We start from the raw sequence: 21,044 nt of genomic DNA on the forward strand, positions 1-21,044 counted from the left end.
ATTTCGATGCAATTTCGACATTTTTGGCTATAATTAATTAATTACTCTGCAGTCATCAAACTTTGTTTCTACTCATTTTTTACACTTGTATCTGAAGCAACTATTCTTTTTCACCTACTTTATTAGTTCCCACTAAACGAAGAGTCACGGATAGACGGCCGCGAGCATGAGCCATTAAAGGCTTTCGCCTTAAAACAAATCTTCTATGTCAATGAAAAAGGTCTTTTCAGGACAGCTCCTGCTACAAAGAAACCCGATCACTTCCTCTGAATTCTTGACGCGAAAGGGATCGTCTATACTAAGGATTCCCAAATGTTTGTGTAAAAAACACCTTGCCAGGACCCTTTCTTGTGTACCGTCTACCTTGTGCGCTAGCCACTATGTCGAACTCTCATCGCAGCCCTCTTCAGTGTAGCACTTGCCGTGGTATGCTGATGGTTTTGGGCGTTTTTTTTCGGCCGCCCTTCCGCACCTCTAGCCACGGCAGCTGCCTTCGTCCTACCAAGAAGTGCGGCGATGGCCGACAGGTGGCGCTAGTGGTAGGCGGGGAAACTCCAGTGCATGTTCCCTATAGGGAACACATATTCATAAGACCGTGCAGCCAACAGCAGATTTTGTGACAGAAATGTGTGTGATGACATCGCGAACAAGCCTGATAGTCCAAATGTGCAATTTCTGAAAGGCTTCCTAAATTATCTACAGGACTGGGAACAGAATGCAAGACCAGCTAGTGGAACTGCTGGAGTAAGAGTCACCATCACTTCCTACCTGACATCGACAGCGGGTTTTAAGTATCTTTCAACATCTTTCTGGGATAATTACCCTGTCGTCAGGGTGTAACGACCATCCTACAGTTTCTGACAGCTGTCGATTTCCTCACATTCCACAAGCTGCACCCAGACGTGATCAAAGCACTGATGATCCCAAAAGGAGGAGTGTGAAACAGACAACATATTCTTGACCCCGAAAATGGCTACTCGAAAATGTCGTCTGCTGTCGAGTCGCCATTACGAAAGCCTGCCTGATCATCTGGTCGATTGACTCTATTACGATTACTAGGGGTGTGCAAATATTAAAATTTTCAAATACGAATATGTAGAAAAAATGGCTTTGAATACTGCACCTAACATCCGTTCAGTAAAAAAAAAAAGGCAATATCATTCGCCTGTTTTATCTTTAGAAGAACTGAGGATTGGGCGAGTTGGTTGTGATCCATCGCATTAAGAACAAGCGCTAAAAAACACACACAGAGGACGAGACAAGACACACGAAGGTCTCGTCCTCTGTGTGTTTTTTAGTGCTGGTTCTTAATGCGATGTTTTATTTTTTTTTCTGGAATATCTTTTTTTTTACTGAATGGATATTAGATACAATATTCAAAGTTATTTTTTCTACATATTCGTATTTCCAGAAAAAAATATTCTAGAAAAAGATAAAACAGGCGAATGATATTGCCTTTTTTTAAATCAGAACAGCGTATGATCTTTGCAAATGCAATAAAAGCTAGACTGACTCAGCAGCATGGAAGAAAACATGATGTGTACGCAGATGTGTACTATTTAATTAGACAGCATGACAGTATGCGACCTGTAATGTGGTCATGCAAAATGAAATGACACATAATCAGCAAATAAAAATAACACGATTTCTACTAAAACCTTACTAATTCTGATTTCAAGGGACCAGAAGAAGTGTCCAGATTATCTGAAGGTCGTTTTAAAAATACCCCATGAACCCAAAAAAAGAAAATGCCGAAAATGTGGCAAAGCCTTGCGCGATTTTATGGCACAAACACAGAAAAGCCCGTGAGGAGTGCATTGTTAAGAAGTGCTGGAAGAACTTAAGCGAGACAATGAACATGGACTTCGCAATGGTGGGACTGCTTCTAAAAAGGAAAAGGAACGGCAGGCCAACTGAAACTGACCTGGTGACAGGGGCTCTCCTATTGTCGTCACACCTGCCGGTGGGCCGTCAAGAGGTGCGCCATTTACAATGCACCATGCACTAGGCAGGATTTTTACACGACAACTTGCCCTGTTGTGGCACCTTGACTCTCTCTTTTGGGAGCCTCATGCAAAAATTGTGCAAGTGGGCTTTCCTGCATTACATAGATGAGCAAAACGAGATGGCAGAACTGGCGATAGGAGCGTTATGAAGGCGACAGCATGAATGCAATGGGTGTGGGCGGTAAGTGTGAAACACATTATGGAAGAATAAAAAAAAAGAAAACAGCGCTCTTTCTTGCTGTCAATGTTCGAAGCAGGTGGTCAGCCATCTTGTTCACATCATTTTTCATATGTGAGAAAGCTGGAATTTCGCTCGAGGTCAAGCCTAGCAACGGCCGAATGCGATTAGTCCACGCTTTGATAAACGCCAGAGAATAAAGCGAAGAAGGTATTGTTTTCCTGGCACTTTAAACTCCATCGTCGGATAATTTGCCCAGTGTTACGGTTTTGCCATGGCCTAATTTATCATCACCGGCAAATATTCAAAAACTTTCCACAATCAATTTCTCAAATATCAACCGAATATCAAACAAATTCGATTTGTATATTCACACACCCCTAGAAAGTAATCTTCCAGTCTAATTTCTCAAAGATAAGCATGCGCCTTTCCGTCTGCCGCAGGCAATGCGCCAGTATCAGGCCACCATCCCTGCTTCGGTCGAAAATGCAGCACGCCAGAGTGCGCGTGGAAGTCCACACGAAGGCTTCCCTGCAGTTTTGAGTGAAAGCGGGAGTTTCCTTCGCAATCACTGTGATTAATCGCTAGGCATCAGCAGCAATGCAACCCCATTGGGCAGGGACAAAGGAAGGAGCATACTAGGATGAATGCCAATGCTGACTAAATCAACTGTGCATATACTGACCACCAACATATCTAGGTGATGGAAATGAACTGCCACCCCTCAAATAAAAAAATATGCTCTCTCCGAGAGACATGTTTCCCAGTGAAATCACCTCTGCACTTGCTCTAGAGAAAAACTGACGTCTTCACCCAGGTGGCACAACTGCTGCCAATGAGTTGATTGGTCACGTCGTCACAACCTGACCCCGTAAAATTAAAATTTATATCTTTTTTATTTAAGAAATACTGCAGGCATACCATGCCCAGGCAGGAATGGTTAGTACAATCACTATACAGCAAAAAATAAAAACAAAGAATACGTAACCCTGTAGTACATTGATAACTAAAATGAAAAGCAAATCACAGTTCAACATATCACATGTCAATTGCTGGGCAATAAAAATGGTGATTTGATCAGCAGTGCATTCCAGTCTGATATCGTGCATGGGAAAAATAAGAATTTCTAGGTGTTTGTTCGTGCAAATACAGGAGATATGGCAAGACAGTGTTTGCGGCGGGAGGGTCTTGACCACGGTGGAAGAAAGAGAGGTGGGGCGGCTGCGCTGCGGCGAGAGAGTGGCTACTTATTGTGACCGGAAGAGAGCGCCGCCACTAGGGGCAGCACGTGTTCAGGGGGCCTCGCTCTCCGCCGACTCTACTGGCATTCCTACGGAACAGCAGCACACACGCGGAAAGTTTTTGCTCTTAACCAGTATTATAAGCCCCAAACTTACGTATGCCTGTGTTCATTATTTATACGCCTAATACTAAGCAGGTAGAGGCTTTCATACCGGTTTCTGCATAAATACCTCCATTTCAGACAGCACAGAGACGCGTCGTCTGCTGTGCTCGCCGCTTCAGAGCGCACACCGGAGGCGCTTGTAGCGAATTGTTTCTTCAACCAGCGAATTAAAAAGCTGTTTTATGACATCATGACGCCACAAGCATTGGGCGACAGGCAGCTGAGCTGGCAGGTGTACGACGACCAATGTGAAGAAGCGTCTCGCGCATCCCCTTTGACTGCAACTGCAAAGACGAGCTCTGATCCACTTGCTTTTATCTTTTGGACATTTGGCAGAAATGCACATTATGCGCTAAGTGTTTTGTACCTGGCTGCAAGAGAGGTTACGCATCCTGCAAGAAGCAGGTATCGCTCTTCAGCGCTCCCAAAGACGAAGCTCGCCAGGAAGCGTGGCGAAGAGCCATTCCCCACGGTGACTGTGTTCTTCAATTCACACAGCAGTTGAGTCAGCAAGAACACAATGGTCTTGTGTTGGGAAGCACAACTCATCATTCTATTCTGTCATTGGATGCAGTTCCAACCATCTTCCTGAATTGTCCCAGCTACCTGTGAACGCCCGTGAAGAGGAGGGAAAGTGTGCAGAAGCAGTTCTTCGAAAGCATGCTTATAACCTTACCATCGACGAAATGCTTGATAAGCATCGCATTGCATTTCCATGCACAGCGCAAAAGTAGATATGACTGCGCATCTTCTAAACTACTATGTTGCAGTGGAGATGCGACAGTTCCGTAAACAAAGAAAATTGGATAGCAGCAAGTCGCGCAACTTGAGAAAGCTCGCGAAGCTCGTGTAAGCCACAAAAGCTATTCTGGCAGCTGAGATGTCAAATGTATAGGCGATCTTGGTACAAACAGCCTTATCGAATGAGGACGCATCTTCTGCGGTTTCTACGGTGCTTCAAATGTCCGGCGGCGCGAGGCAACGTGAAACCAAACAGCTGCGGAGCAACTTTGGTAGAACAAACAGCGTGTGCTGACTGATAGTTTATACGCCCAAGCTATATTGCCATAGTGTGTACACGTGCGTCTCCCAAAGGGACATCCGGTGCTGGTTGTATTTCTGTGTTGTACTTCTAGCTTTCCTGTATTTGAATTTTTGTTTTTTGAGATCAGCGACCTGCTTATAATTCACTAAGGTGGCAGACTGGGCATGTTGGTGAGTTGGTGGAAAGAGTTATGTAGGGCAAAGCGGTAGATGTTTGAATGACCGCCTCCGAGAACACTGCAATAATGTGTCTGAACGGCGAGGAGGGTTCCTGGACGCTCACTGCAGAAAATGTAAGAACAGTAATGATGACAGCGATTCTGATGAAGATTTTGTGTGTCGGCCTGTGTACTAAGATTGTTCTGTGATTGCCAAACACCGTTGCCAACTAACTCGAGAGATAGTAGAGGCTGAATTGATAGACCGGTTGGGTGAGTCCTGCGTGGCCAAGTCATCTATTGCTCTAACTAACAAAGAGCTGTTATATTTGAGACAACATTTGACTCCTACTGCGCATGCGTGATGATTGCCTGGTTTTGCTATAAATACTGGTTCGAATTTCGAAATAAACCTGTTGCAAGTCAGCGCTCGTGTGTTCCATGTCATTTTCTTGTGTCCTTGTCTGTATTTGCGCTGTACATTTCCATTTCCATTACCGCTTATAATGTTCGAAGTTACGTTTCTTACAATAAAAAAAAAAATAGAAAAAAGTGACTACAAAGTTTCCTCTTGTCATTACATGCCGTATGTCATTTAGAAATCGATTATCACACAGTTCAAATTTTGCCGTTACGCAGGACACGTGACAGGCTTGAGTAAAGCACAGCTTGCATATATGTTGGCAGTTTTGTAGCCGCATCTGCTCTCGCGCTTCTCTGAATGCATGATATATAGCGCTCACTTGATTGTGTTCGAAAAATACCATTATATGACCCACGTCCTTAGCAAACCTCAAATTTTCACTCTAATGCTGCCTTGTGCTAAGAAAACAGCTGCTACTCCTGTCAACTAAGCGGTCCCACATGCAGTCTTAAGTTGAATTATAGCCTGGAACGTTGGCACACAAATATAAAGGGATGTCCCTTCAACAAAGAAGTGTTGTTTCAAGGAGGCGAAGGTCATATATGCAGCGAAATAAAGCCCCTCTGCCAAGCGCGCCCATATAAACGCCAGCAAAACGCGCGACCAGAAAGGCCCCCAGTACTGGTGCTGCCCCTTGCAGCTGCGTTGTGTGTAAAAGTCGCACTAACTGGCTGTGCCTCGTGCTGCTGTCGGATCACCTCCCCTTCTCCCACCGTGGCTTTGACGAATCTTTATTGAGATAGTTTCTGGGATTAATACCAAATTTGAAAAATATAAGGATTGAAGGAAGGTTAGCCGGGTTTGCTTACGTCTAGTGGATATGGCCAGATAGACGCAGCATGGATGAGGGTGAGTCGCAGAGCCCGTATCTGTCGTAAATGAAACGAACTGCTAAGCGTTGAATTCTCTCGAGTTTTTCATGCCGTATGCGGGTCCCATGCTGTGCAGGCATATTCAAGTGTGTGTCTGACATATGCTTTAAGTTTCAATGAACTGGGGCACATACGCATACGATGTTTTAGAAAGCCCAGCTTTTTACGTGCTGCGGAGCATATACTCTCAATATGTGTCATCCATTTTAATCTGGATGTTATTGTTACGCCTAAGTATTTATATTCATTTACCTCTGCAACTAGATTTCTGTTGATGTGATATTGAAACTCAAATTAAATCATTTTATTTGTGATGCTAAGCACAACAGCCTTCGCAAAGTTTATGGCCATTGCCCATCTATCGCACCATCTTGCCAGCATAGCACATTATCGTCCAGAGTTAACTGATCAGAGACGGATTGAATATCTCTGAAATTTATAGTCATCGGCAAATAATTTATGGAGACTGAAGGTTGCAGAGCTCGACCAAGATCATTAATGTAAATATTAAACAGGGTAGGACTTAAAACCGATCCTTGAGGAACGCCAGAATGAACATCTAACAAGTGTGAGTTGACTCTATATCTAGTGACGAAGCGTTTACGCTCTGTCAGATAAGAAGATATCCATTGTAAAATTTTACTGGGCACCCCAATCATTTGCATTTCTGTGAGCAGTTTGTCATGGGGCACTCTGTCAAAGGCTTTCGAGTAATCTAAACCTAAGTCGGCTTGTCCTGATATGTGTGACATTCCTTGTGTGCTGCGAGGTTCCGCGTTCCATGGCGCGGCGTAGACGGAGACCCAGATGACAGCGGCATCATCAATTACCCAGCCATGCACTTTGAGTGACGACCAGAACGAAGGGACCCGCCGCCGTGACAGCGGCATCATCAATTACCCAGCCATGCTCTTTGAGTGACGACCAGAACAACCGGACCCGCTGCCGCCGCCGCGGGGAAACAGGCTTTATCCTCCCCAATTTGCGTGGCCGTTCCAGGTGCGGCCCTCCCGGGCACATTCCAGGACAAGGGAGCTGTCAGCGGGCCAGAGCGCGCCGTACCACAGCCGACGCTATGCGCTACCGCGAAGACAACATTCTTTCCCTCCTTCCCCTTTCGACGTGGGCTATCGCCGGGAAGGCACCCACAGCTTCCCGCCGTGCCTCGTGAACAAAAGCGCATTCCCAGAAGGGCCGTGACGGACACCTGTCATGGCGGACAGGCAGTACTCGCCAAGAATGTGGAAAGACAGGCGCTAGTGAATTAGCTCCGAAGAGAGAGCCTGTGTATACTCTCACTTGAGAGAGAGTGGTGGCGTTTTTGTTGTTTATTTAGTTTGTATTGTTAACAGACTCTGGGTTCGAGGCTAAGCCCAACCCAAGGGGTTGTCCCCATCTCGCATGTTATTTTTGATTGGAGAATTGATGCTTTGGGCGGGCCACTGGAAATGACCGCCCTTAGTCCTTTGTTAATCAAGTGCTTAAAAGCACATGTAAACGGATGCAGTCCAGCAGTCTGAGCTGGGGCTCCATGCTTAGCATGTAATGTGATGCTACTTAGGCACTAACCTGCCCGGTCGATGAGTAAAGTAGTGCAAAGTTTGTTCTTTTGTAAATTCAGTTCTGCTTTTTCCAGTTTAACTCTCTGTATATGTATGTTGTAAAATTATGCTCTGCTGTCATCATCTACAAGCTCGCCTCCTGTTCATCTTCCAAGCCGAACGACACTAGAGGAAGGGTTTGTGAACCATCCTCGAAGAAACGGACGACTATTGAAATTCTACTGCATACACGCTCAGGACGACATCGTTCGCCAAGAGGGCCTTCAGCGCCGAAGCCCGACGGCGTGCAGCTTCTGCCAGCAACCGCTCGAGCCCAACTCCGGAGACACCATCGCCCCCATGAAGTCGTCGGCACGTAAGCTCGGACGCCCCAGCCTCTGATGTATAATCTTAATCATGTGTAATTATTGAATATACCTGTTTGTTTAAACTGAGCCATACGGTGTCTCTTTGCCTCTCCGTCCCGTGTGGACCTGCGCATTATGGAGGTCATCACACTGGTGTCAGAAGTGGGGTCTCAAAAGCAAATGTCCTCTGAATGCTGCGACATTCATGACTTCAAAATTGTAATCAAAAGGGAATCACGGGACTGATTGTGGGACTTTTACCCCCATTTGAGAGGCTTGAGGCACCGGAGGGCTGGAAAAAAAAAAAAATGTCTTTATCTGAGGGAGCTCCCACTCCACAGCCGTCGCTCGGAGCAAGCATGCTGGCATTAGGAAGCGTCATTCCGACGTTTACAGGAGATAAGACAGGGGTTCCAATCTGCGATTTCTTTTCCATGCTAGAAGAGATTGGGAAAATGGGGGGATGGTCCGATGCTCAAATGCTGGGAATGGCGAGGTGTAAGATGGCAGGAGCTGCTCATGATTTTGCATGGCGAGACGAAAAAGTAAAATCCACAAAATCATTTGCGGAATTTAAGAAGCTCGCGTTTGAGCATTTCGACACTGAACCACGTCACGTGCGGGTACAGAGGTTCCGTGACGCCGGACAGATGGTAGGGGAGGACGTGCGAACGTTTGCGTCGCGGCTTCAGCGCTTAGCGCGAGATACGTTAAGCAGGGAGGAGGAAGGAGACCAGCTAAAGAAGAAATACGCGGAGGATATACTTAAAGAGGAAATGACCGCTTTGTTCGTGGCTGGTCTGCAAGACCCCGTGCGCCGGTTCGTGCTCTCGTGCAAGCCGAGCAATTTCGACCAAGCCGTGGAGGCCGCATTGGATGAGGAACGAAATGAGGCGTTAACGACAGCCGCAGCGAGAGTACGCGTCATAGAGAGAGCGGTGCTCAACCCTGAGGTTGCTCTCTTGACAGAGCGATTAGATCGCTTAGAACAGCTGCTATCTCAGCAGGTAGAACGCCAGGTTGAAGCGCGCGCTCAACAGCGCTCATTCGCTGGAAACCGGAGACCGCCACAAAGCTACAGGCGCGGTATGCGAGATTTTGAAGAAATCGTATGCTTCGCTTGCCAGGGTCGCGGACACATCGCCAGGTTCTGCCAAAACGTGCGCCGTGGGGAGCCACAAAGAGAAGCAGGCGAGACACGCCCTAAGCAAGCCTACAGCGGGGCTCCAGATACCGAGACAAAAAACTAGTTAGTCCTCCCCAGCCTGAGGAGCGTGGGGAGGGAGCAGTGGATGATGAGGTGGTGGTAGTTTGTGTGGCCGACGAGGCATGCCCTGTTGTGCGTTGCAAGTTAAATGGTTGTTGCATGGAATTGTTGATAGATACGGGGTCAAAGGTGACATTGCTTAAGGAGAGCAGTTTTAACACGCTTCGAAGGAAGGGGGACCGCGAGGTGTTGGAAGCGTCTGGTGGTATGGCAACCAAATTTGTAGGCATAACGGGGATCCTCTTGGCATAAGTGGACCCTACCGGTTACACTTCTCTCTCGGTGGAATTGCATTGGAGCACCCCTGCTACGTATGCCCGGACACGGTGTCTCTGCCAAACGGAGTGTCAGGTATATTAGGGCAGGATTTTTTGAGAAAAGGGAAGGTAGTAGTTTCATTCTCTGAGGAAGAGGTTAATGCGGGCGGATCAAAAGTTCCGTTTTTGAACAGGAGAGGGGCTGAGATTCGCATTACCGATATTGACACCCGTCAAACAGTGGGATCATTGGAGAAGGTATATTCGCAGGTTGCCGTCCGGCTGGTCGAGGAGGCGGTCGTCCTTCCTTGGTCGGAGCACATTTTGTACGCGTTTGTGCCTTCAGATGTAGAGAGCGGCGCCGTGGGAGTGCTTGAGCCGGTCGACTCTCTCAGCAATGGCCTGAAGGCAGCCGCGTGCCTCGTGACAGTTAATGACGCCCACAGAGTGCCCCTACGGGTGGTTAACTGTAGCCAGCAGCCACTGAGCCTTCCCAAGAACAAAACATTGGCTTTCTTCACCTCTGCGATAGAGCAACGTGAGCCCACCGATACGGTACTCGCAACTGTAGAGCATGCTAGTCCTTCGGCTGCTCCAAAGGTGTCGTTCGATCTTTCTCACGTAAAATCCAGGGAGAGGGAGGCTCTGGCTGGTTTGCTGAACGACTACTCGGAGGTATTCGCCGCGTCCAACCTGGATTTGGGCTGCTGTGGCGTTATAAAGCACAGGATAGAAACCGGCACTTCATCGCCCGTTTACCAGCGTGCGTACAGGATTCCTTACTCCCAACGTGAGGAGATGGAGTGGCAGGTGCAGGACCTGATTGATCGCGGCATTGTCGAACACTCAAAGTCACCCTGGGGAGCACCAGCACTATTGCTGGAAAAGCCAGATGGCTCGTATCGATTGGTAGTGGACTACCGCAAAATAAATGCCGTAACTCGCATCGATCCATACCCCATCCCCAATATACAGGAGACGCTTTCTCAGCTGGGCTCTGCCAGGTACTTCACGGTAGTGGACATGGCGGCGGGATTCTGGCAGATAGCAATGGATCCGGCAGATGCCGAGAAAACGGCATTCAACACGCCCTCAGGGCACTATGAATGGAAAAGAATGCCGATGGGTCTGGCCAACAGCCCTGCTGTCTGGCAGAGAACCGCTGATGTTATCCTGGCAGGTCTTCTGGGGAGGCTGTGCTTCGTGTATATGGATGACATTATCATATACAGTGACAGTTTTGATAACCATTTGCGCGATATTGAGCAGGTTTTGGTGCGACTAAGAGCAGCGGGTCTCAAGCTGAAGCCCTCTAAGTGCCAATTCCTCAAAAACGAGGTGAAATACCTCGGGCACGTTGTTTCAGCTGACGGCGTGCGACCGGACCCTGGGAAACTAAGGTGTGTCTCGGATTTTCCATCCCCGACTAGCGTCCGCCAGGTCCAGCAGTTTCTCGGCCTGATCGGTTACTACCGAAGGCACATAGAGGAGTTCGCCAAGCTCGCTAAGCCGCTCACCGCCTTAACAGCCAAAAATGTCGCCTTTCGCTGGGACGAAAACGCGGAGAATGCTTTTGGGGCCCTGAAAAGGAAGCTAATGAGTGCACCGCTGTTGCGCCACCCGGATTTTAGTTTGCCCTTCGTTATGGCCACAGATGCGTCAAAGTTCGCAGTTGGTGCCGTGCTATCTCAGGTTATCGAGGGCAAAGAACATCCCGTTGCTTTTGCTAGCCGACAGCTGAGCCCCACAGAGCAAAAGTACGGAGCTACGGAAAGGGAGTGCCTCGCCGTTGTCTGGGCAGTAAAGCACTTCAGATGCTACCTTTACGGCCGCAAATTCAAGCTAGTCACAGACTGCCATCCTCTGAAATGGGTGATGAGTGTCAGGGACCCTAGCTCGCGACTCGCTAGATGGAATCTACACCTGCAGGAATACTGCTTTGAAGTTGAGCACAAGTCAGGAAAGACACATCTGAATGCTGATGCACTCAGCCGCACAGCTGCCGTGGCAGCTATAGATGAGTTTGTCCCCGTAGTCGACCCCGCCGAATTACGCACAGAGCAGTGCAAAGATCCTGACCTGAAGCGAATAATCGAAAGCTTAGAGGGCGCACCGTCTCACCCCGAACAGCTAGGTTATTTCATTGACAAAGACGGCACCCTGTGTCGGTGCACGAGGCCAACCAGGAAAGGGAGATTAGAGAAAACCGCTTGGGAGAGAGTCGTCATACCTCGGTCGTGGACAGAAAGGGTTCTTCGCGCATTTCACGATGCGCCATGCGCCGGTCATTTTGGCGTAGCGAAGACACGCAGGCGTGTGGAGCGTTTGTACTTTTGGAGTGGCATGCGACAGGATGTTAGAGACTACTGTGCGAAGTGTCATTCCTGTCTCGAAAGAAAAACACCCAAGGGACGAAGACCAGCTCCAATTCAGCCGTTCCCTGAGGTTTCGGCTCCCTTCGAGCGGACAGGTATGGACATAATGGGCCCATTGCCCACGACCACTTCCGGAAACAAGTACATTTTAGTATTTGTCGATCACCTTTCAAAATACGCGGAAGCGGTAGCACTCCCAGATCAGAAGGCAGACACGGTTGCAAGAGCATTTGTCGAACAGATCGTGCTCCGACATGGACCCCCGAGGCAACTCTTGACAGATCAGGGAACGAACTTCGTGTCGCAGCTAATGAGGAGAGTTTGCGAGCTGCTTAAGATCGCTAAGAAGCAGACAACACCGTACCATCCGGCTTGCAACGGCGCGGTGGAGCGACTGAACCAAACCGTGGCCGGGTTCCTGTCGCATTTTGTTTCGCGCGACCAGCGGGACTGGGACTTGTGGCTCCCGTATGCAATGTTTGCCTACAATTCCGCAGCACACGAGAGCACGGGCGAATCGCCATTCTTTCTTCTCTACGGCCGAGACCCGGACCAGCCTAGTGAAGTGCCAGAGGGCCCCCGTCGTGTCCCATACGCTTCACTGGACGACTATAAGGTTGAGCTAGAATCGCGCTTGCAAGTGGCGAGGGACATCGCAAAGGAGTCCTTAAAGAAAGCGGCGAAGCGCAGGAAGGAGGTGCACGATCGCAGTGCTAGAGATGCGCCGTTTGATGTGGGGGACAGCGTGTACATTGAAAACTGCCAAAGGCAGATTGGGCTAGCTCGTAAGTTCCAGACGAAGTGGAGAGGACCGTGCGAGGTTGTCGAGAAGCTTTCTCCGGTAAACTTCAGAGTCCGAGACGTGAACCGGCGTTTGATAAGGATACACGCAAATCGCCTCAAGTCGGCACCGGTTCAGTATTCACGAAATGAGGAAAGGGAAAGCGCGGATTTTGATGGGGACAGAAGTGAAGCGGAGCGCGCAGATAGTTCGCAAGAAACGCCCTCTCCTGCATTTGTTCGGCAGGCGCCCGAGGTGACGGCCGGAATGCCACCGGATTTACTTCATGCATTGCTAGAAGAAGAAGCGCGCGAGGTTGCCGCGCAGATAACGCCAGGAGAGGCTCCTGCCACGAGCCCTCGCGAGTCCCAAAGCAAACAAAGGGGCACAGACTTACTTAGTATGACTCATGAAGGCCGATATCCGCTGCGAAATCGGAAAGCTAAGTCGGACTAATGGCGTAAACAGAGCGGAGTTGTGAACTGGTTAGAATTGTGTAATGCCGCAGCTCATAACATTGCTATATGCGTATGTGTTAAGTTATCGGAGTTAATAGTTAAACCTTTCTGTCATTAAGTAACACCTTCACAGGAGAGCATGCGGAGCGCATGCAGAACCTGCCCTACTTCCTCTCGTTATCTATATTTTTGTCTGTGCCGTGATCGTGCTAGAAGTGGGCAGCTCCTTTGTAACTGTGGTAAATTTATTTCGTCCAGTTTGGACTAGAAAGGAGAGGCTTGGGTGCTGAGTTTCATGTTTATCTGTAAAAGAAGATCAGTGCTGCCCCTGGAGACGCCAGTTATGACAGCGGAGGCATTGGTGTTGTGCAGTGGTGTTGAGTGCAGCGAAAAGTGTTTTGTCGGACGCACTGTGCGAGGCGATTCAGAAAGACAAGGGAGCTGCAGGGACTCAAATGTTCGGAGAACATTCTTCTGGAGGGTGAGCGAGTGTGACATTCCTTGTGTGCTGCGAGGTTCCGCGTTCCACGGCGCGGCGTAGACGGAGACCCAGATGACAGCGGCATCATCAATTACCCAGCCATGCACTTTGAGTGACGACCAGAACGAAGGGACCCGCCGCCGTGACAGCGGCATCATCAATTACCCAGCCATGCTCTTTGAGTGACGACCAGAACAACCGGACCCGCCGCCGCCGCCGCGGGGAAACAGGCTTTATCCTCCCCAATTTGCGTGGCCGTTCCAGGTGCGGCCCTCCCGGGCACATTCCAGGACAAGGGAGCTGTCAGCGGGCCAGAGCGCGCCGTACCACAGCCGACGCTATGCGCTACCGCGAAGACAACATTCTTTCCCTCCTTCCCCTTTCGACGTGGGCTATCGCCGGGAAGGCACCCACAGCTTCCCGCCGTGCCTCGTGAACAAAAGCGCATTCCCAGAAGGGCCGTGACGGACACCTGTCATGGCGGACAGGCAGTACTCGCCAAGAATGTGGAAAGACAGGCGCTAGTGAATTAGCTCCGAAGAGAGAGCCTGTGTATACTCTCACTTGAGAGAGAGTGGTGGCGTTTTTGTTGTTTATTTAGTTTGTATTGTTAACAGACTCTGGGTTCGAGGCTAAGCTTAACCCAAGGGGTTGTCCCCATCTCGCATGTTATTTTTGATTGGAGAATTGATGCTTTGGGCGGGCCACTGGAAATGACCGCCCTTAGTCCTTTGTTAATCAAGTGCTTAAAAGCACATGTAAACGGATGCAGTCCAGCAGTCTGAGCTGGGGCTCCATGCTTAGCATGTAATGTGATGCTACTTAGGCACTAACCTGCCCGGTCGATGAGTAAAGTAGTGCAAAGTTTGTTCTTTTGTAAATTCAGTTCTGCTTTTTCCAGTTTAACTCTCTGTATATGTATGTTGTAAAATTATGCTCTGCTGTCATCATCTACAAGCTCGCCTCCTGTTCATCTTCCAAGCCGAACGACACTAGAGGAAGGGTTTGTGAACCATCCTCGAAGAAACGGACGACTATTGAAATTCTACTGCATACACGCTCAGGACGACATCGTTCGCCAAGAGGGCCTTCAGCGCCGAAGCCCGACGGCGTGCAGCTTCTGCCAGCAACCGCTCGAGCCCAACTCCGGAGACACCATCGCCCCCATGAAGTCGTCGGCACGTAAGCTCGGACGCCCCAGCCTCTGATGTATAATCTTAATCATGTGTAATTATTGAATATACCTGTTTGTTTAAACTGAGCCATACGGTGTCTCTTTGCCTCTCCGTCCCGTGTGGACCTGCGCATTATGGGGGTCATCACATATGTATAGGATTTTGGCAATTTCATCCAACAGTTGTGACTAACTGTGTAGTGGTAGAAAACCCCCGACGGAAACCGTGCTGTGCGTTTGTTAATATCTTGCTGTGCTCTAGAAAATAAGGTGTTTGACCAATATGTCAAACACCTTACATTTATGGCCACGGCACCACAGTTACAATGTCATGCTTATGCTCTTCCAGGTTTGTCAGTAGGAAACTTTCTGTTGCTGCAATGATGACCTCTTCGTTCTTTCAAAAGGCGCGCCCTACTTCTCGGTGGGCCCATGATTCAGGCACAGGAGGAGAAGCAAGACAATGTGGCTCTTGCGGTCCAGTGTCTGGAAACTGGCTTGGATTCATTGAAAAAGATCCTTAACATTCATATCAGCCTGAAGAATCACCTGGATGCACTAAGAAAGCGTGTTATTGAATTGGAATCTGAAATCAAATTGGCGCCACCTGCATAGTCCCCGTTAACCGCGAATTTAGAATCGTCTACAATGCAAGACAAACGTCAGTAAAGCTTTGTAGGGGGCTAGTTGGTCGTGCACATTGAGACTGCGGAGCGCTAGATTCTAGACAAGGGAACAACACCACATAGGAACAACACGAACGCAGTAAGCAACCTGAACGCAGTAAGCTTATGGTGCTCACCCTGGATAATCCTGGTGCTCGCATTCCAACCACTTATATTTTTAATAACACTGCAGAACTAACAACATACAAGTACCTTGGGGTGCACCTTCAGTTTGACTTAACATGGCATCACCATATCGGCCTCTCCCTACCATCTGCTAACCACTCACTTAGCCTCCTTAAACTTAGTAACCTCAGACACGCTTTTATACACTTTAAAAAACTTGCTTATATAACTCTAATATGTCCTAAAATCGAATATGCTATGGCCATTTGGGACACTGGTCAGGCCTATTAACAATAACATCGAATCCTTGTAGAAACACGGTGTCTTCACGCTACTCACCCTTCACAAGCGTTTCAGCATTAAAAAAACATGCCAAACTGGAAGATTTGTCACATCGCCATAAACTTGCTTGTTTAACACTTTTTATAAGCTTTATCAACATCCATCCCTTCCCAGTGATTTGTTTCAGTCACCTCATGCTATCTTTCCATGCTATGATAATTTTTTCAAACTTACACCGTACAGTGTCATTCATCACCTTACGCCAATTCATTCATTCCCCGCACTATCACTGAATGGAATAGTTTGACATCAGTCATCGCCACAGAAACTGACATTAAATTCCAAGAGCTTCTTTGGTGTGAAGGAAATGTGCAAAAATTTGCTGTTTTCGTTTGTGTTCATTTTTTCTTTTTGCATTATGCTTTACGCTTTAATTAACGTTTTGTTGTTGCACTTTTGCTAAAATGTATCGCGTTTATTCATATGATTGTATCTCCCCCGTCTCCCCCTATGTTAATAACCTCCTCTGGAGGGCCTTAAGGGGTAACATGAATAAATAAATGTGTTCAAAAAGTCTGTAAACAGTACATGTTAGTGAGATCGGACGGTAATTATTGATGTGCTTTCTGCATCCCTTCTTAAAAACCGGAGTGACCTGTGAAGGGGTACTGTGCCACTCTAACGACCGCTCAAACATTATTACGAGAAATGGCGCCAAAGCTTCTGCGTATGTTTTGAGAAAAAAAGTTGAACCTGGCAATTTGTTAGGATCGAGATGTGAAAGCCGATTTAGAATACCCTCTCTAGTTATGTTGACATTCTGTTGACTCGTACAAATTTGAGTGGTATCGCGAATCTGGCCACATTTAGAAAATATGCTTTGAAAGTAGTCACTGAAGGCATTCGGCATTTCTTTTTATGGGTAAATAATTCAATTACACCCAAACGCAAAAAGGTAAAGAAGAGAGTTACCAGAACCAAAGAAGGAGTGCATGAACAGGAGGGCTTCTTAAGGTGTGCAGCCTTGCAATGGAAAGGTGAAATCTGCAATTCACGCGATAGGTGTGAAACATGAGGATTCGTAGCGCACAGAATACACAGGACACAACACAAGCGCTTACTTCCACTGAATGGTCTTTATTTGGCACTGACAGCCTTATAAAGGTCAGGTATTGATATTGATAAAAACACATTGTTTTTATCAATGAAAGACTTAGCTTTCTTAGGTGCAAGGCAGAGGGTGAAAGTGTGAAACTTGTGCACTGTTTGGTAGGTTTTACAGTTTTTTGTTTTTTAATTTTTTAAAAATGTTTTTATTGTTTTGATTTCTTCTTTCCTTGACACATCATAACCTTGACAAGATAATCATTGTTAGTTGTTTGTACGTGTGCAATACCTGACCTTTATAAGGCTGTCAGCGCCAAATAAAGACCATTCAGTGGAAGTAAGCGCTTGTGTTGTGTCCTGTGTATTCTGTGCGCTATGAATCCTCATGCTGATTACCCACTAGCCCGAACCCTGACCCTTCTAAGGTGTGAAACCAAGGCCAAGAAGCGACAATCCAAGTGGTTTTCAGTTACTCCAAAATATCCCATTTACGACAGGCTTGTGTTGTGGCTTTTTAGAGCACCACAAATACAACGCAAGGAAGAAAAAGAAATCATGAGCCTGACTACACCCACTGCAGGGCCAATTAACCCTGTCCTGTAGCAGTTGCGGCCACCCTATCCCCGCAAAACTTCTTAATCTCATCCGCCCACTAAATAATTTGCCTTCTCTTGGAATCCTCAAGGAACAGCAGTTATCTTGCCTTCGCATTACACGCCCTGCCCAAGCCCATTTCTTCCTCTGGATTGAAAACATGCGAGCTCAAAATCAACCACAGCTGGGTGCTGTGCATGAACATGGTGTGTGCTGCCATCAGCACTCTGGGTGGCAAAACTGAGTGCACGAGGCCTCCCACACACTAATGCACCCTGCATACACTGGCATATTCTCACCTGGCGAGCGTTTAGACTTGAATGCTGCCCACAAATTATGAACATGAATTTGTGCAAACACCTGCCATTCATGCATTATAAATCTCTTTGGCGCCTGCCGTCTCCACACGTGTGTGTCTGGTTCCTCTTGTCTGCTCAACTATGCAACATTTGTTGACAGCTGCATTAGATCCAATGCAGTTCATCTTGAAAGCAGCACAAAATACAGATGAATGTGCGAAAAATTGCAAACGCCTCACTTGCCTCCATTGGCAACGGCAGATTTGAAATCGACGAATCGTCTCCTCAGGTACCTGGAAAGCAAAAGCAGCAGTCAGACATGTGGCCAAACACACTGCTCCTTTAAAGAAAACAAAGACAATGCTATGCTGAGAAAGATTGGCTGCAGCAGCACTGTGCCAATGAACAACTGCCACAAATCCCCAAGTTTTATTAGCAGCACAAGTGTGCATCAGCTGACTCTGATGCAGTTACTGCTGCCAGCACAGTCTACAGCAAAGACCAACAAAAATATTTACTATATGTGATGACACGTTGCTTTACAAAAGAAGTGTGTTGTGTTTTATGGCACATAGGCAACTGAGGCCATCATGCGCCAAGAACAAGGTATAGGAAAAAGTGTTTTGTTGAATATTATAGAAATGCAAGAATCATCATTGCTCTAGCGGCCCTCAAACATTAATATTACCCAGTGAACACATACACAGATTTTATAAATGGCTACAAGTAAAAGCTTTAAAGAGGGCCGGGTAACCTCAGTAGCCTTCCTTGGCTGCGGAAGGACACCGAGGCTCCCAACCAATCAAAATATAAGCCTCAGCTTTCTTCTCATTCATGAGAAATTGGCTGAGGTGTACTAAAATTCAAACAAACCAGTGGGTAAAAAATTTAGAGTCTCTTGAGAAATCCCGTTTCGTTAAGAAAGCTAAAAACACATGATATATTAACAATTGCATCATCTCCTAAAAGCAGTGCGGGATGAAAAGGAATGCATTTATTATAAAATTCAGTAAAATACGTTTTTCTTAGTTCTTCCAGTTCCACACAAGAGAATAAAATGTGGTTAACCGTGAGTTCATCTCCACATTCTTGGCAAACAGGTTTGTCTTGTTTTGTTAGTAGGAAGGTGCATGTGGCCTATTCGGAGACGGCATAAGATCACTTCCTTGAAACGTTCTTGGTGCACACACGACTTAAATTCACCTAAAACTGGTTTTACCAACTGTAGTTTATTTTTGACCTCATTGTTCCAAGCCAACTGCCATTTTTTTCTTAGTTTCCTTGCTACTAATTTCATGCAATCATTAAATGGCATATTTACTTTGACTATTTCCTTGACACGAGCTTTACCAGCACACACATCTGCTCTCTCATTGCCTTTTATTCCCACATGACTCGGGACCGAGCACAGTTTTATATTTTGTCCTTGAACTGTGGCAGTTACTATGTTGTGTATGATGTCACCAAGCAGAGGGGAGCTTGCATTTTTAGAATGGAGAGCTCTAAGTACACTTAGGAAGTCTGTGTAAATAACAGCATTTTTGAGGTTCTCACTTAGTATTTTTTCTATGGTCATCCATACTGCGTAGCACTCCGCGGTGAAGATGGAGGAACACTGTGGTAGTCTTACTATTTGCTCCAAATTTCCTCGCACCACTGCGCTTCCTATGCAACTATCTGGTTTTGATCCATCAGTATAAAATTCTGTAAAACTACTGTATTTTTCTTCAAGGGCACGGAATTCTTGTAATATATGTTGCTGTGGAGTTCGCTTTTTACGGAAATGTGCAAGAGTGAGGTCACAGATTGCAGGAAAATTGAACCATGGAGGCAGTGGACCACGTCTTCAAGCAACGCCAGGTAATGTATCCATTACGCTGAGGTTTTTGCACATATCTTCAAAACGCAGGAGAAGTGGCCTTATAGCTAATGGTTTGTTGTTAAATAGTGTTCTAGATGGGCACTTTGTGACTATTTGGTGACAGATACGTTTAGGTAGTGAACTGATTTTTAAAACGTACGAGCAAGTGAGCATGGTTCTTCTCTCTGTAAGCGATGGCTCGTTGGCTTCCACATAAAGACTGTTTATCGGTGACGTCCTGTATGCGTTGGTGGAAAGACGCAAGCCTAAATTGTGTACAGGGTCTAGCCGTTTAAGGTACGATTGCCTCGCTGATCCATAAACTATGCATCCGTAATCTAATCTAGAACGTACTACAGAGCGATGAATCCGTAAAAGACAAGCCCTATCGGAACCCCAATGTTTTCGTGAAAGTACTTTTAGTATATTCAGAGATTTAGAAGCTTTCTTTTTGAGTATGTTTATGTGTGGTAGGAATGTGAGCTTTTTGTCATAAGTCATTCCTAGAAATTTGTGCTCATCTTTAATTGGTAGTGCGACTTCATTTAAATACAGGGAGGGATCAGTGTGCAGTCCTCTTCTAAGCGAAAAAAGAACAGCTACTGACTTTTGCGTAGAAAACTTGAAACCGTTTTTGTCTGCCCATGTTGTTAGTTTATTTACTGTCATCTGTATTTGCCTCTCACACGATGTAACGCTAGAGGATGTGCAAGCAATCTGAAGATCTTCGACGTAGACAGAATACATGATAGACTTTGGGATTATTTTTGCTAGGGAATTCATTTTTACTATAAAAAGCGTGGTGCTTAATATGCACCCCTGAGGCATGCCGTTCTCTTGAATGAAATTCTTAGAAAGAGTGGCACCCAGGCGTACTTGAAATGAACGGTCGGTCAAAAAGTCACTCAAGCATTTTAGCATTCTGCCACGGATTCCGAGGTCTCCAAGGTCGCGCAGTATGCCAAACCTCCATGTGGTGTCATAGGCTTTCTCTAAACCGAAAAAGACCGCAAGGCAGTGTTGCTTGTGTATAAATGCTTCTCGGACTGTGTTCTCTAGGCGGACTAGATGGTCGGTTGTAGAGCACGCCTTTTTAAACCCACACTGATGGATGTCAAGATCATGGGATTGTAATATAAACATTAATCTAATGTTAAGGACACTTTCGAAGGATTTGGCAAGTACGCTTGTTAGGGCTATAGGTCTGTAATTGCCAGGGGAGGTAGGTACTTTTCCCGGCTTCAACAACGGTACAATAATGGCTTTTTTCCATGCCTCTGGAATCTCTCCTGATAACCATATTTTGTTAAAAAATTTCAGA

General features: G+C 46.8%; 1 protein-coding gene across 9 annotated transcripts in view; it reads right to left on the minus strand.

The window, feature by feature from the left end:
• The window catches only part of Miga (mitoguardin), a 148,745-nt gene that overhangs the window by 88,174 nt on the left and 39,527 nt on the right, over positions 1–21,044 (minus strand). For 6 of the 9 annotated variants that reach the window (XM_077628257.1, XM_077628255.1, XM_077628261.1 and 3 more), the window contains exon 3: positions 18,106–18,155. In XM_077628257.1, the coding sequence (XP_077484383.1) occupies positions 18,106–18,155 (50 nt within the window). Of the gene's footprint in view, positions 1–422; positions 569–18,105; positions 18,156–21,044 lie in introns of those variants that run through there. The other 3 variants (XM_077628264.1, XM_077628258.1, XM_077628263.1) reach the window with 2 other exon arrangements.

The sequence above is a fragment of the Amblyomma americanum genome, chromosome 6, assembly GCF_052857255.1.
Source record: "Amblyomma americanum isolate KBUSLIRL-KWMA chromosome 6, ASM5285725v1, whole genome shotgun sequence".
NCBI lineage: Eukaryota > Metazoa > Arthropoda > Arachnida > Ixodida > Ixodidae > Amblyomma > Amblyomma americanum.